The 16,335-nt window shown below is 54.8% G+C and overlaps 1 protein-coding gene across 1 annotated transcript; it reads left to right on the top strand.

Moving 5' to 3' along the window:
- The first annotated feature begins 6,161 nt into the window (after positions 1-6,161).
- LGI3 (leucine rich repeat LGI family member 3) lies at positions 6,162-12,789 on the top strand. The gene is made up of 8 exons (XM_065879445.1): positions 6,162-6,367; positions 7,251-7,322; positions 8,117-8,188; positions 8,512-8,583; positions 8,684-8,755; positions 9,411-9,580; positions 9,734-9,898; positions 11,972-12,789. Exons 1-8 carry the CDS (start codon positions 6,162-6,164, stop codon positions 12,787-12,789), a joined length of 1,647 nt encoding a protein of 548 aa, XP_065735517.1.
- Positions 12,790-16,335: the final 3,546 nt, after the last annotated feature.

The raw sequence follows: 16,335 nt of genomic DNA on the forward strand, positions 1-16,335 counted from the left end.
GGGACAGAGGTGAAATACCCAGCCCCTGTCTGCCAGCCAAGCCCTCAGCTTTGAAGCCTGTTTGTTCCTGGTCCTCCAGAGCCGAGGCCCCGATAAGCTAGCTGCAAGAGTGCCTAAGGGCCCTTGGCGCTGGCACATGAGTCCTCTTGACCCCAGCAAGAGCAAAGCTAGGTAAGGTGAGCCAACCTGCCCTTGGGCGATCTACACCTCTCACCGTGGGTGTCTTGCTGGCGTGCCCGCCATTCTTGCTGGCACCTGCCCCTGCAGTCCTTTGGCTTTTCCTGATCTCCTGCCAGGCTGAACCTCTGAGGCAACCAAGGGTCTGACCCAATGGGTCCGCCACATTTCCCAACAGAATTTCCCCTAAGCATAGGGCTGAGCTCCAGGAAGGGGAGCCCCTGTGGACCCGCAGGGACAGTACTAAAGGCACGGGGTGCTTTGGCATCAGTGTGGGCGTTCATAAATGGTTCATAAATTCTCTGAGAGCATCAGATTTTCATTTCAAGTATCTGCCTCACCTCCTCCCACACATTTCGTACCTAACCTCAGACATGCCCCCAGTCATTCTTGCCCAGATTCTGAACACTGTCCCCTCTGGTTATAAATGCTTACTAACACACAGTTTTTCTTTCTTTGGCATAGGCTTGTTTGTAAGCTGAAGGCTTTTTTTTTTTTTCCCTAACCTGCTTTTACTTTTATTTGCATTTATTTTATGCTGAATTTATTTCCAGACCATATGTTTTTGTTTCTTCTGGGACAGCTTTCTCTTCTGTGCAACCTCTTCTTCGGGTTTAGGAACAATCTGCTCTTTTTTTTGGGGGAGGATCGTCTCCATGTGGCGGGGGGTGTCCTATAGGGGTTAATCTGACCGTGAGCTCTGTGAAGTTCTGTGCTGCGTCGTGGGGGCTTGTTCACCTGCATGTGCTTGATGACCAGAGAATCCACATCTAAACCCTTCAGTTCAGCATCACTCTGCATTTTAAAGCATGTACAGCAAAATTCCGCACTCTTTTTGAACCGCCGACCCTATGTCCAGCCCCCAAATTGTAACAAGGTGTGTTTGGCCTGAGCACACCTACCAGCTCCACAATTGTAACAAGGGAACAGCGCACATTGCTTCTGCAAAGTGACATCATTCAAATACTTGGTGGCTTTTTGGATATGCATACCCTCGACAGCCTGAGCAGTTTCACAGATGTTCCTAAAATGAACACGAAGATTTGAACTTCTGGATTTGCATGATTCTGTGGGGTTTTCTGTATCAAGTGAATAGCAAACCATTTTCAGAGATCAAGCTGGAGGCTTATGATAGCAGTTCCATGCCTGACACTTAGTCCCAGACAGCCTTGCACAGGGCTGAGGGTGGTGACTGATGGGGTCCCCATCTCCTCGTCCCTGAATCAGCCCACCTGCTCGGTGCTGCCTCGCACCCTACCCTCTCGACACTCTTCTTTCTATATCCTCTCATCCTATATTTGCCCTGAGAATGCTACTCACCCAGATATGAACCAATTTCTGGATCTTCTCCTCTCTACCTCTTTCCTGCCTCTTTGCCCAAAGCCATCTCTGTTGTTTTGTTGTACTAAACCACATCGACTAATGGCTGCATCCTTTCTCTTGGGCTCCCTCCACTTGCTGGGCCAGGTGGTCCCTACAGCGCCTCCACCTCTAAACTTTCACGCGAGTGTTAAGTCAGAACCCCACACCTCACTCCTCTCTTGGCCTCACCCCCTGTCCTCCTTGTACTTGAACTCCAACACTTCACCCCAATTCCTGTCCCTTGCTGGGGCCCCCTCGCACCTTGGCCCTGCCCTTCAGTCATGAGCTCGCCCCCAACTCTCCAGCCCTTACAGGCTCCCGTGTCCCCACAAGGACCCCCTCTCCAGCTGGAGAGCCTTCAGCCTCCAGGTTGCACAATGGCACGGCATCTGAGCTGAGAGCCCCGAGAAGCTCAGAGAAGGAGAGAGGGACAGAAGTGTTTGTTTCCCCCACCCTACTCACCCCCCAGCTGCCACTTTAAATATTTGCCTAAGCCTCTAGCAGCAAGTGTCCTAGGAGGAGTGAAAGAGGGGGAGGGGCTCCAGGGAGAAAGGGGGAAGAAGCATCCTCTCTCAACTGTGCACAGCTTCAGCTGCGCGCAGGTGCCAGATGCAGGAGACAGCCCGCCCCAGGGCCCCCACTCCCGCCCCCGGTTGTCCTGGCAACACTGGGACTGATTGGCTGACTCACGAATACTGGACCTGAGCCAGGCGGGCAGCGGGCCAGCGGGAGAACCAAGGAGAAGGGCAAGCATCTCGGGGGTCCCTGTGGGCATCTGGGGCAGGGGGCGCATAGTCCAGCTGTGGGGCTTGTTCTGAGCAGGTGCTGTGCTTAGGGCTTGCCATCATCCCTGACTGCTGGGAAAGGGATCTCTTCCTTGGAAAGAAGCCTCTGCTCTCTTGGGTCCTCAGTCTCCCCTGCAGGCTGCCCTTAGACTGTGGTTCTTACAACTTTGTTTTTTTCTTTCTTCTTTCTTTTTTAACTTGTTTTTGCCTATTTGGAGGTTGGGGAAGGAAGGGTGATCTCAAGTTTCATAAGGGAAGTTCAGATGCTGGCACTGACCTGGTGGAGATTTCCTGTCTTCCTTCTCAGGAATGGGGGCAGGACCTTTCGCTGGGCATGCATGGCTGTCACCTCGTCCCCCACACCAGCCCTCTGCTGCAGGCTTTTCACATTTTTGGCCTTTACTTAGGCCATTTCTCCTTCCTGGAAAACGCACCTTCAACGCCTCTTTACTTCTCTGAATACCACCGACCCTAAAAGGCCAGGCAAGAACCAATGACGCCTCATCTGTGCTCACCACCCCAGCCTATGGCGCCCCCTCCCTCCTCCAAGATCGCCCAGCCTTCCTGATGCACTTTCATCTACCACTTAGCAGGCACTGCTGTACCCATCAACTACATGGGTTTTTTTGGGTGTCTTTCTTCCCAAAAAGCCTGCCGGCCCTGGGACCAGCCCTGAGACCGTGCTTTCCTGAGGCTTCCCTCAGGGCAAGGAGCATGCAGGCAGCCAACATGTAACTCTATTCAATGATAATAAGACTGTCACCAAACGTGGGGGGGCTCCTGGTGAGGGGTCCGTAGTTTATGCCTTCAGTATGTCCTCAGTGCTTCACTGGCCAGCTCAGCTCTGGGACTTTGAATAAGTCATTCTGCTTTTCTTGGCTTTAGTGTGTTCGTCTGCGAGATGGGTCTAGTACAGCCTGTCCTGTCCCCCTCTCCGAGCTGTTGTGAGGATCCAATGACATCACGATGTGAAAGTCCAATCTTCATGACTATCATCATCTACTTCACCGCCAGGGCACCTCTTCTCAGTAGCTAAGAATAGGACCCAGACGGAGACTTCCCTGGTGGTCCAGTGGTTAAGAATCCGCCTTCCAATGCAGGGGACACAGGTTCGACCCCTGGTTGGGGAACTAAGATCCCACATGCCGGGCCTGCGTGCTGCAACTACTGAGCCCATGCACCCTGGAGCCCTCATGCCATAACTAGAGAGAAGCCCTTGCACTGCACCGAAGAGCCCACACATCACAGGGAAAGATTCCTTCCCAACAAAAGATTCCGAATGCCACAACGAAGATCCCGCATGCCGCAACTGAGACCCGACACAGCCAAATAAATAAATAATTTTTTTAAATGGTCAGAAATTGGAAGCAAAATTTGTGGAGCTTTAGGGCTGGAGAGTATTCTTTAAAAAAAGAAAAAGAAAAAGAAAAAAAGGGTAGGACCAGGGACTTCCTTGGTGGTCCAGTGGTAAAGAATCCGCCTTTCAATGCAGGGAACGCGGGTTCGATCCCTGGTCAGGGAACTAAGATCCCACATGCCACGGGGCAACTAAGCCTGTGTGCCACAACTACTGAGCTCGTGCGCCTCAACTAGAGAGCCCATGTGCCGCAAACTACAGAGCCCACGAGCCCTGGAGCCTGTGTGCCACACTAGAGAAGAGAAAACCTGCACGCCACAACTAGAGAGAAGCCCGCGCGCCACAACGAAAGATCCCGCATGCCTCAACGACGATCCCGTGTGCCGCAACTAAGACCCAACGCAGCCAAAGATAAAAATAAATAAATCAATAAATCTTTAAAAAGACAGAGAGGAAAGAATAGGACCCAGACTCCTCCTTTCTGTCTGTCTCTGAGTTAAACCTCTCTGAGAATGTGGGTGATGGAGAACCCCATGGCAGCCACTCCTGTTTGCGCCTCCCCTTTTCCTCCTTCCAGCCCCTCAGCCGCAGGGGATGAACAAGATTCACTCTGCCCTTTGTGTGCTGGGCAGAGCCGTGCCAGGGACGGGGGTGGGGGGGATGGTTGCCCAGCTGCCCCAGCCACTCTCCCCACCCCCCACTGCTTGTCTTCCCACAAGCTGGCATGGAGAGAGCAACACGGGCAGCTGGATGGGCAACAGCAAGTGAGCATCCAAGGTCAGGGGCATCCCTGGCTGGGAGAACATGGACTTAAGCTCAGACCAGAGAATCCCCTGCTAGCAGAGGCTGGGGACAGCTGGGGAAGCATCTTATACCTAGCGATCTCAGTTTCCTGGACTAATGGAAAGAGCACTGGACTGGCAGCCCAGCCAACTGACTGTACCTGTGAGCTCTTGGGACAGTCAAACACCCCCTCCACACCCCTGGGAAATAACGTAGTATAGAGCAGCAGTTCTCAAACTTTTTGGCTGCAGGACCCCTTAACACTCTTACAGAAGTAGCGAGGACCCCAAAGTGCTTTTGTTTATGTGAGTTATACCTATTGATATTTACCACATTGATATTTACTGAGAAATTTTAAAATATGAATTCATTAAAATAGCAATAATAAACCCATTCTATGTTATAACATACATAACATAAAATTTTTTATGAGATTAACTATTTTACAAAGCAAAAATATTAGGGAGCAGACTGTCATTGTTTTACATTTTTGGAAATTTCTTTAATTGTGTTAATTCAGTTGAATAGAAGGTACCTCTGGAAAATTCCAGGGTACTTCTATAAGAGCATGAAAGTGAAAAGGGCAAATAATGTCTTAACATTGTTAGGAAAACTGTTTGGACCTCAAAGACTCCCTGGAAGGTTCTCAAGGGCCTCTGGGCTCCCTGGACCAGACTTTGAAAACCCCTGGTGTAGAAGAATGGCTGTGGACTTTGGAGCTGGGCAGGTGGATTTAAATCCCTGCTCTGTCACTTTCTTCTTCGGGTACTACGGGCCTCACTTTTCTTATCTGTAGAAGGGGATTAATCTCAAAGACCTCAGAAGGTTGTTGAGGCAATTAAGTAAGTAGAGTACACAACACGTAGTAGATGTGATATCAAGCTGGGCTACTTTCCTCTTGATGCGGGCTTCAGTCTCCTCGTTTGTTAAACAAAGGGCTGGACTGGAAATGTCCAAGGCCGTTTCCAGCTCCAACAGGCTGTGGTTATTTAGTGAGGAATGTTCTGGAATTCCACACATTCCCATTCCAACTCCAGTGATATTTCCCCTTTCAGCTCCCACAGACACAAAGGCACATTCTGTTTAGTAGCCTGTGGAGACGTGAACACAGATACACACATGTCACTTAGGACACGTGACATGCCCATGAACTCTGCTTAGAGGCCGCTGAGCGCCAAGACATACGCACAGGTACACAGAGGTTCATGGATCTATACATAGCGCAGAAATGCCTGCCCGGAGGAATATGTGCCTGTGCCTGTGCCCGTGCAGAGACAGGTGTGCACGCGTGCAGGATGCACAAGGAGACCTCGCACACACGCACTCACGCACAGCCACGAGCAGATGGCCCCAGAGACCGCCCGCAGGGTGTGCAGCGGCCAGGGCCGCAACCACTCCTTTCAGTGGCTACTCCCCGCCCGGGACTCCCCGCTCCGCCCAGCGCGCCCCCGCCGCCCGCCGCAGTCCGCGTACTCCCAGCCGGTCAGCCCTCGGCTCGCCCCGGGCTCCGCACATCTCTGCATCTCTCCGAGGGCTCGGCTCGCGTGAACGAGCAGGGGAGGGGACGGCCGCCGGCGCCCGAGGGCCCGAGGAGTCGCTCTCCGCAGCGGGCAGCTGGGGCCCTAGCTGCGGCAGCGGCTGCCTGTGGCGCCCGCGCGGGGTGGCCGAGAGCGGTGGGGCGGGAGCTCGCAGGCAGCATGGCGGGGCTGCGGGCCAGGCTGGGCTCGGGGCTCGGGTTGCTGGCGCTGTCCACGCTGGGCCTCTGCCTAATGCTGCAAGTCGGCGCCAAGAGGCCCCCCAAGACGCCCCCGTGCCCACCCAGCTGCTCCTGCACCAGGGACACCGCCTTCTGCGTGGACTCTAAGGCAGTGCCCAGGAACCTGCCCTCCGAGGTCATCTCTCTGTGAGTGCTCTCGTCTGGGGTGGGGTGGGGTGGGGTGGGGTGGGAGAGCCTGAGAGGGGAGGAAGGCAAAAACCTGCTCTGGGAGTGGGTGGGGAGAACCCCTGCTCCACCTCTACAAAGTGTGGGGACCAGGAGGGCTCCAGGGGGTCCTCGGGACTGCAGATTCAGGCATCAGCCCTGGCTGGGAGCTCTGCAGTCGTGCGGGCTCAGCAGCCGTGGCTGGGAAAGCTGGTGTTTACGGCCAAGAACGAATCATCACCACCATCAGCATCAATGAGACCTACTGTGCGCAGGGCTCTGGACTTGGAGGGAGGGAGTTGTTTACATGAGCATGGGGGCCCCTGCCTGTGACGTCACACCAAGGACAGAAGGTTTCTTGTGGGGGAAGGGTGGCAGCAGGGGGAGGGGTGGAAGTGAGATACACTCACTCCTACAGCGCCCTGGCACGGGCAGATGCCTGCCACTGGTCTCGCCAGCCACTCTGCACGGGGCCAGCCAGCCTGTCACTTGCAGCAAGCGGCCTCAGGAGCTAGACAGGCTGTGTGGTCCCTGAGAGCAAGATGCTAATCCACCATCCCCATCCCAGTGCCCCATCCCTCAACAGCACACGGTGGGTGTCTGGATGATGGAGAAGGTGCGGGTAATGGAACCTTCTTTGGGCTGAGGTCCTTAGTGCTCAGAGAGGCAGTAGGGGAGGATGATGAGGAAGGCAGGCAGTGAGCTTGTGAGAAGGGAAAGACAGCCTCAAGCTGGGGGAGGAGCCAGGTGACATGGGGAGTTTCCAGGGCGAGGGTATGCAGAAACCATTGCCCTGTCCACCTCGTGCCACCCCAGCAGAGTCCCTGCATACTCCCCTCGGTACTGACTCAGGTGTCCCCTGCAGGACGCTGGTGAATGCTGCCTTTTCAGAGATCCACGATGGAGCATTTTCCCACCTGCCACTGCTGCAGTTCCTGTATGGACAGAGCCTTGCTGAAGGAGGCCGGGGAGGGGTGGGGGCGGGGCAGGGGAAGGGGCAGAGGGGAGAGGTTGTGAGTAGCCTTTGGAGGTTAAGAGGCAGGTGTCCCTTACTTTCTCTCCAATGGGAGAGCCACAAACAGTGAAGCAGTGGGGAGTCAGGAGGGTTGCAGGGACCAGCAGTTTTGGGGAAGGAAGATGGAGGTTGCCCACAAAAACAAAGAAGGGGGTATTTGGGGCCCAGTTAGGAATGGACTTTCCTCCGCTGCAGATCCCAAAGAATTGGGTGCAATAACTTAGACTGGTGCCAGAGGGTGGACACTGCAGGGGAGAGAGCTCATCTTAGAGACAAGTGACCCCAGGGATCAGGTTCTGAAGAAAAGGCTGGGGGACTGAAAGGGAGGGAAGACGGGAGGGTCTGGAATTCTAAAAGGGGCTGTTTATGTTTGAAGCCCCAGTTGCAGGAGAGAATATATGTGGTTATCCTCAAACTTGCCATCCATCTGGGAGGGACTGGAGAGAGCTGCGGTGAGGGTGGGAGACAGAGCCATGGGGAAGCACCCAGCTTGACAGGAAAGGTCCGCCCCTGGCTGTTCTTACCCTAGGAGCAAATAAGGACCCTGGGAGCTTCTGGGACCAGAGCAGGCTCCTGCCTGGACCTGCCGCCCAGGCTGCTCTGGGGTTCTCTGCTGGGGTCCCAAGAGTGGGAGGCATGGCCCGGGGATGAGGCAGCCCGCTGGGGGCTGGCGAGGCAGTGCCGTTGGAAGCTCTAATTCACCTTTGTCTCTGCAGGTTACTCAATTCCAACAAGTTTACACTGATTGGAGACAATGCCTTCACAGGACTGTCTCACCTGCAGTACCTGTGCGTGGGAAGGAAAGGGGAATTGGGAAGTGGAAGGGAGGAGGGCTGAGGGGGAGGGGGAGTGAGGAGGGCTGGGGGGAGGTGAGGGGGTGAGAGCCCTTGAATCCTCTGACTGCAGGACCCAAGCAGAAGGTCATTTCATCCATCCCTCTGCCTAAACCATCCCGCCTGGATGCCCTGTCACCACAGACTTAATGTCGCCAGATTCAGAATGGAAGCCTGTCTTAGGGTCATGGGCTGGAATCTAGGTGGGGCATGGGAAGTAGCTGGTCGAGGGTCTGGGATCCCGACTGGTGGCTGAGACAAGTTCCCTTTTTCTCCAGCTTCATTGAGAACAATGACATCTGGGCACTTTCCAAGTTTACCTTCAGAGGACTCAAGTCTTTGACACACCTGTGAGTACATCACACTCGTTCACCAGACCAAAGCCCCCTGTCTCCTGTGGCCTTTGGCTTCGGTCACGATCTTCAGATGACCCAGGGGTCTCTCTTGCAGCTCACTGGCCAACAATAACCTGCAGACGCTGCCTAGAGACATCTTTCGGCCCCTGGACATCCTGAGTGACTTGTAAGGCCTGAGTCCTACTTCTTTTGACAATGGCACAGAGGGACACGTCCCTGGAGGGAGGGGTGTGGGAGCCAGAATTGGGAAGATCATAAGGTCTTGACAGGCCGGGAGGGTTTGGGTTTGGGGTGGGGAGAAGGCTAGGTTGAGTTATATATAGATTGGCAGCCTTTCAAGTTGGGGTTCTTCAAGGCATCTGTGGGCCCTCTTAAAATGCACACGAGACGTTATGAATATATGTTTTTTAAAACATGCGCTTTTAAAAGCTATGTTTGATTTAAATCTGCGTTAAAGTCCGATAGCATAGCCACAGTCATTGATCAGTGTTTCTACAAGAACACAAAAGCCCTGGATTGTGGAAGCTTTGGAGGAATTGGGATGCAACAGAGAGTTGTGCCCGTCATACACTGCAAAAGGCACCTGGCCAAGGAGGCAAGTAGGGCATGAAACTCAGCCTTCACTCTGCTGGCCAAGCACACGTCCACGGGGCTGCAGCCACCCCAAGGGGAACATTTTCCTAACTGGCGCAAAGACGCCACATGAGCAACCAACAGCAGCCTTGACAATATCTACTTCTGAAAACCTAGATGGCCTGGGTGGGCAGAGCAGCTGGGAGCCTGTCCCTCTCTGAGGCCCCTCCATTACCCTCATGATCCAGGGACCTGCGGGGCAACTCGCTCAACTGTGACTGCAAGGTGAAGTGGCTGGTGGAGTGGCTGACACACACCAACACCACGGTGGCGCCCATCTACTGCGCCAGCCCGCCGCGCTTCCAAGAGCACAAGGTGCAGGATCTACCGCTGCGGGAGTTCGACTGCATCACCACAGGTAGGAAGAAGGTGCCCCACCTCGGGCATCAGGCTGGGCCTCCCCAGGGAAGCTCCCAGCACCCTGCCTTGCCAGTCGAGTAACCCTCACCACCCAGAAAGCTCTTACCCTCCTCCCTAACCACCACACCCCGCGCCCGACCCATCCCTGCAGATTTCGTGCTGTACCAGACCCTGTCCTTCCCAGCGGTGTCGGCCGAGCCCTTCCTTTACTCCAGTGACCTCTATTTGGCTTTGGCCCAGCCAGGAGCCAGCGCCTGCACCATCCTCAAGTGGGACTATGTTGAAAGGCAGCTTCGAGACTATGATAGAATCCCAGGTATCTGCGCCTGGCCTGGTTGCGGTGGTCCTTATGGTGGGGTGGGCTCCATTGTTCCTGTTCATTGAGTTCCTATAGGTAGAAGGATAGATGAAACATGGCCTCTGCACATAAGAACTTTCTAGTCTTTGGGGGGAGGCTGACGCATACACACATAACATCCAGATGATACGTAGGTGTTAGGAGGAAGATATGACCATAATGCTCTGGGAGCACAAAGGAGAGGCCTCCCCTGGGCAATCAAGGAAGGCTTCCTGGTGGAGTAGATGCCTAAGCTGAATCTTGAAGGATGAGGGAGAGGGAGGAGTGATGTCCAGGATCCTGGCTTAAGTAACTGGACGGTGCCAGAGAACTAAGGAAGGTATAGGATTGGCCAGTGAGCTCAGTTTGGGATCCACCGAGTTTAAGCCGAGTCTAGAAGGCTGAGGGAGATTTAGCTAGGAGAAAAAATGTGGGAAGGGTGTTCTGGCAGAGGGAACAGCATGAGCAAAGTCAAGAGGGTGTGCAACAGCTTAGCATGTGAGAGCATGCACGTGTAAACAGTTAGCAGCTCACAGGATGACAGCGTAACGTTCAAGGTGGAGAGTGGCAGACGAGACCCGAGAGAGATGAGGACCAGGCCATTGACAGGTTCTGAGCAGAGTGTATGAATCAATCCAATCTGTATTTTGGAAAATTCCCTCTGTGAGCAGTGTGGAGAGTGCTAGGCATGAAGCAAGACAGGTGGGCACACCAGAAGGGCTTCAGCTGGAGCCTGGACTGGGACAGCAGCAGTGTGGATGGAGAGGTAGAATAAGGGGGGATTGAACTGACACAAAAGGAAACAGAAAGTTTAAATTGCCCTGTATCTATGAAGGAACCTGAAGTCGTTACATAAAAAACCCTTCTCCCAAAGAAGACTCCAGGGCCAGATGGTGAATTCCATCAAACATTTAAGGAAGAAATAATACCAATCTTACACAAACTGTATGAGAAAGCAGAAGGCAGGGTTGACAGGACTTAGGGACTGGTCAGCAGTGGGTGAGGGAGAGGGCGGCAGTGTTGGGGATGGCTCTCAGGATTCAGGATGGGGTGACTGGGTGGAGCCACAAATTGAAATCAAGAACACAGGTTTGGGGGTAGATATGGAGCTCAGTCTTGGCAATGCCAGAGTTTGAGAGGCTTGTGGGTGTGGGGGGAAGGAGGGTCTAAGCTGCTGCTCAGGAGCTGGGGGAGTCATCAGCATCTGGGCGCACAGACCAAGGCTGTGGAAAGGACTCAGGGCGGTGACTTCCAGAGCCTGAGGCTCAGCACAGGCTTCCCTTGGGAAACAGGTGTGGTCACGAGGAGGAGGAGGGTGGTGAAGCAGTGCTGGCAAGCAGGAGAGGAGAGGCGATGCCTGGGGACACCAAGAGAGGCGAGAGTATGTCCACACACGACTCCGGTGCCTGAGAAGGGGTCCGGGCAACCTGGTTGTGGTGCAGATGTTCTTGTACATAAAAGCCCTCTCACAAGTGGGAGCTCTTGGGGGATTGTGTTTTCATACAGAAGGCTCCAAAGCTCTGTTTACCTAGGCTTTGTCACCAGCTGTGGCTGCGTTCAAACTCTTTCTCCTTCACCTGCCTCGACATTCGCCAGTGGGGTAGCTTTGGGCAAGTCACTAAGACTCCGAGCCTCAGTTACTTTCTGTGTGAAATTACAAAATAATAGGGTGTATTTCAGCGTGATTCATTGAGGCAATGTGGTCACACTTAGCACAGTGACTGTACACAACAGAAGATCAACAATGGACATGACGGTTATACAATCGGTCGATATCTAGCAGCACCTACTTTGTGCTCAGTGTCAGCTTATGTCTGAACCTTGGGGTCAAGACCAAAGGGAGGGTGATGCTGAGGTTGATGATTAGCTGTGGGACAATTAGAAAGCATTGAGCACCCAGTGGATATTCAGCAGGGAGAGAATACTGTAGCAAAGAGACTTAGTCTTCGCCCACCGTTGGAAGGGACCAACCCACTTTTCTGAGGGTGTGGCGTGGGGCAGGGGCTCGCGGGCCCCCTGACGCTGCCTGACTCGCTTCCCTCCATCCTGCAGCCCCCTCTGCAGTGCACTGCAAGCCAATGGTGGTGGACAGCCAGCTGTATGTGGTGGTGGCCCAGTTGTTTGGTGGCTCTTACATTTACCACTGGGACCCCAACACCACGCGCTTCACCAAGCTGCAGGACATCGACCCTCAGCGCGTGCGCAAGCCCAATGACCTCGAGGCCTTCCGCATCGATGGCGACTGGTACTTTGCCGTGGCTGACAGCTCCAAGGCGGGGGCCACCAGCCTCTACCGCTGGCACCAGAACGGCTTCTACTCCCAGCAGGCCCTGCATGCCTGGCACCGTGACACTGACCTGGAATTTGTAGACGGAGAGGGCAAGCCACGCCTGATCGTGTCCAGCAGCTCCCAGGCCCCCATCATCTATCAGTGGAGTCGCACCCAGAAGCAGTTTGTGGCCCAGGGCGAGGTGACCCAGGTGCCTGATGCCCAGGCTGTGAAACACTTCCGCGCAGGTCGCGACAGCTACCTGTGCCTCAGCCGCTACATCGGCGACTCCAAGATCCTGCGCTGGGAGGGCACCCGCTTCTCCGAGGTGCAGGCGCTGCCCTCCAGGGGCTCGCTGGCCCTGCAGCCCTTCCTGGTGGGTGGCCGCCGCTACCTGGCCCTGGGCAGCGACTTCTCCTTCACACAGATCTACCAGTGGGATGAGGGGCGGCAGAAATTTGTGCGGTTCCAGGAGCTGGCGGTGCAGGCCCCTCGGGCCTTCTGCTACATGCCTGCTGGGGACGCCCAGCTGCTCCTGGCCCCCAGCTTCAAGGGACAGACACTTGTGTACCGACATGTGGTGGTGGATCTCAGTGCCTAGAGGGGGTCCGAGGCCTCTGGGTTCCTCGGAGCACTGGAGGCTGGGTGGAGCCTCCGGGTGAGCAGCGTGTTTGCCCGTGTGAAGACACATGTAGCCAACCTGCATACATGCCCTCACGTACACATCCCCCCGGTGAGCATGGACCGTACCGTGGACTCTAGCCCAGGGATGCCACTTCATTTTCACGGTCATCATCATGAAGTCATGTATACGCACCAGACAACCCAGCCCCTGGTGCCCTCCCATATGTGGACGCCGGTTCACCCCACACCACCTCCCTTGCTCTGCTGCCTTCCACATGCTCTGGCCCACGGAGGCGTCCTGGGAGGGCTGGAGGCTGAACCGCTCCCTCCTGTTCTTCAGCTTATCCGTCTGACCCTCTGGTCTTTCCTGTTGGTGCTCCAGGTGTCTGTCTAACTGCTTATGCTCTGCATTGCAGCCCATGGCCACATCCTTCATACTGCCGGGTGCACTCACCCACGCTCCCCGCCTTCTGCACGCACACGTGGACACGGACAGACTCCCTCAGTTACACGCACACACACCTGTCTACACTCCCATCTCCATGGGCACACATGCAGATTCAGCGCTGGGTCCTCTCCATGACCTTGCCTCTCTTCCTGGAGGGGCACAGAGTACCTGTCCTCCTCTGCTCACCCCTGGTGTGCCCAGCCTGCAGCTGAAAACGATTGGAATGGTGGTGCCAACCTCTGGGCACCAGTTTGACCTCCTGGGGGCAAAGCCCCTCTGCCCGAAGCAATAACAACAGCTCCAGCAGACCCTGCCTTCTTCCCAGCGCTGTCTCAGTGCTCACTGGAGTTTCCTTCTCTGACCCTGAATCCAGCTCACTGGTGAACAGGAGACCACCCAGATGAAAGCCTTTCTGCTTTTCTTTCCTGTAGCTGCCCCAGCCCCAGACCACACCCTGGTTCAGCCCCGCCATTGGGATATGGACCCTGCGCTGTGTTGGCTCCTTTGGGTGCGTCCAAGGGCTGGCCAAGCCAGGGTGGCTGCAAGCACCTGAGGCATCTGGGCAGGTGCCAGGAGTGGAGCTGGGCTGAAGAGCATCCTGGGGGCCCTGGTGCCCCTCCAAACCACAGAGGCACACCCCAGGAGCACTGCCTTTCAGTGCAAGCTGAGTGCGGCAGTGGGGAGGGAGGGAGGGTCCTGTGGGAGCAGCCGAGCTTCTGCTGCCCTCTGCTGTACGCTGGGAATAGAGGGCTCTGAGATGTTAGGCTGGTAGGGAAGGCACGGGGCGGGGAGTCTCTTCCCTGTGCCCAGACTGTGTGGGGACCTCCAGGTAGGAGGATGCCCAGGTGCACTTGGGGCCAATGCTCTGATTCACTTGCTTCAAATAAAAAGTTTCCACCCCACTGACGGCTCTCAGGTATCCAATGGTGATGGTGAGCAGCACAGAGCTGTGTTGTCTGTCCCTGCTGCTTGCAGGGGGCCAGCATCAGTTTCAGACCCCCTTCCTCCCTACTCCCCTCCCTCTGAGGAGTAAGTAGGCACCCCAGAGTCAGCCAGTGCTGGGGTCAGGAGTTCATGGTGATGACGCTTAGGTGCTGGGTGAGCGTGACTAGTCTCCATCACCTGAGGCTGACTCACGGCCAAGTGTTCCTTCTTGGAGATCACTGTCTTGGGGCCCGCTGAGACTGGAGGCTGTCCCTCGGTCAGGTCAAATCCAACCAGCAGGGCCAAGGACAAGCTCAGCAGTCTGTCTCCTCTCCACCCCCCTCTGCTGGACAAATACGTGTCATCGCTGCCACCCTCGGCCCTAGGTGTGAGATTTCAAGCAAGTGGACTGATTTCTCCAAGCTGAGCTTCTCCTTCTGTAAAGTAAATAATAAAACCTACTTTGTCCAATCCTGATTCTGCCACTTACTAGCTTGGAGGTCTCAACCATATTCCTTCGCCTATTTGTATCTCAGTTTCCTCATCTGGAAAATGGATAGTCATGCTACCTATGTGAGAGGGTTAAAATGAGATTTGAATGCATTCGATTTATAATGTGTTAATATATGTAAGGCTTAGAATCCTGTGTCTGGCACAGAACTAAGATTTTTTTTTTTTTTGATTGTAGGACTCTAGGAGATACCCAGGTGGCTCAGAGAAGGCTGCTTTGTGGGCGAGGAGAAGGTTGATCTTTGGGGCGACCTTCTGTCTGTGGATTAGGGTTCCTTATCTATCTTCAGTCTCAGAGCCCCTGTACCCTACATCTTCCCTTTAGCCTCAGATGCCCACTCCTCACAATAGGGAATCTCACAGGTGATGTGTTTGGGTTTCCACCTCCTAAAACCACAGTCACGCACTCTTGGCTTAGCAGGTATCTCTTGGGACCCCCCCAGCCACACTGTCCTGGGAATGCCTTCCTGCTTTCTCAAATGGGGAATGGGCCCTCATGCTGTGCCAGGGAGAGGTTGCCGGGGAAAGAGGGTTGAGTCTCCCAGACATGTTGGCACTCTGCTGCCCAGTAGAAAGATAAACATCGCTGTGATTGTCACTCCCCCCAGGGCACCCGCCAGGGTTGGGAGACACTTCTCCCCCTGAATGCCCAGCTTTCTGCACATGGGGAATGGAGCCCACCGTATGCCTGCCTGGTCACCTGCCAGAGGTGGGTCGTCATATGTCCAGAGAGCTGCTTAGCAACTCAGTGTAACCGGGTGACTGTGTCAACAGCTCAGGACCAATGGGCGTGACAGGCAGAGTTCACTCACTCTGCCAAAGCCCAGGAGGGTGACCCCCTCAGCTGTCAGCCTCACGCCCCTCCGTGCTCTCAGTAGCAGACCTCTCACATCTTGTCCCTTAGATTTTTCCAAGCACAGTCATCGGGACCAAGAGTCTCCGTGTGAGAGACGTTCCCAGCTGGGTTGGCTTAGAGTGGGCACAGGGGAGCTCCTCTCCAGCGAATGGGGGTAAAGTGAGGCCTGTGATGCTGAGGTCAGGTGACTCTGGAAGGCAGCGAAGGTGGGGGAGGGGAGGCAGTTCTGCAGCAGGTACCAAAGGCCCGAGGCTCACATGCACACAGTCAGCCCAGGTACCCTAACTTCTGGAGGAATGGATGTCCATTCCCTTTTCTGTACCCCCTGCTCCTCCTGAGCTGTCCAGAGGGTCAGTCATATCCTTTCGCTCCAAGGAGACAAGGATACTTTTCACCTTCATTACAATGTCTGTGTCCAGAGATGGATGGTGGCCGGGACCTTCCTGAGGGGATCCTAGCCCTGGGTGGTTCTTGTTCCTCCAAACTAGGGTGGGAGCTAGGGCCAATGTGAGGAGGTGATTAGGCACGGGGAGGGAGGCATCAGGGCCTTGGGGGAGTTTCTCCTGTGGGCCAGTTTCACTGCAAGCTCTCCCACTCAGCAACACCAATAAAACTGATGATGATAATTATGACTATATAATCACTGAGTGTTTATTTATTCCCAAGAAGCCTCCTTTCCCTCCATCATTAGCTATTCCATCCTTTTGATAGCCGGTGCGTGTTAACTGTAGCTCTAATAGAAAGTAATAACTGCCCAAGTTTTCCACCCCCACGCTCTGGGCAGC

The sequence above is a fragment of the Phocoena phocoena genome, chromosome 6 (genome assembly GCF_963924675.1).
Source record: "Phocoena phocoena chromosome 6, mPhoPho1.1, whole genome shotgun sequence".
Classification (NCBI taxonomy): Eukaryota; Metazoa; Chordata; class Mammalia; order Artiodactyla; family Phocoenidae; genus Phocoena; species Phocoena phocoena.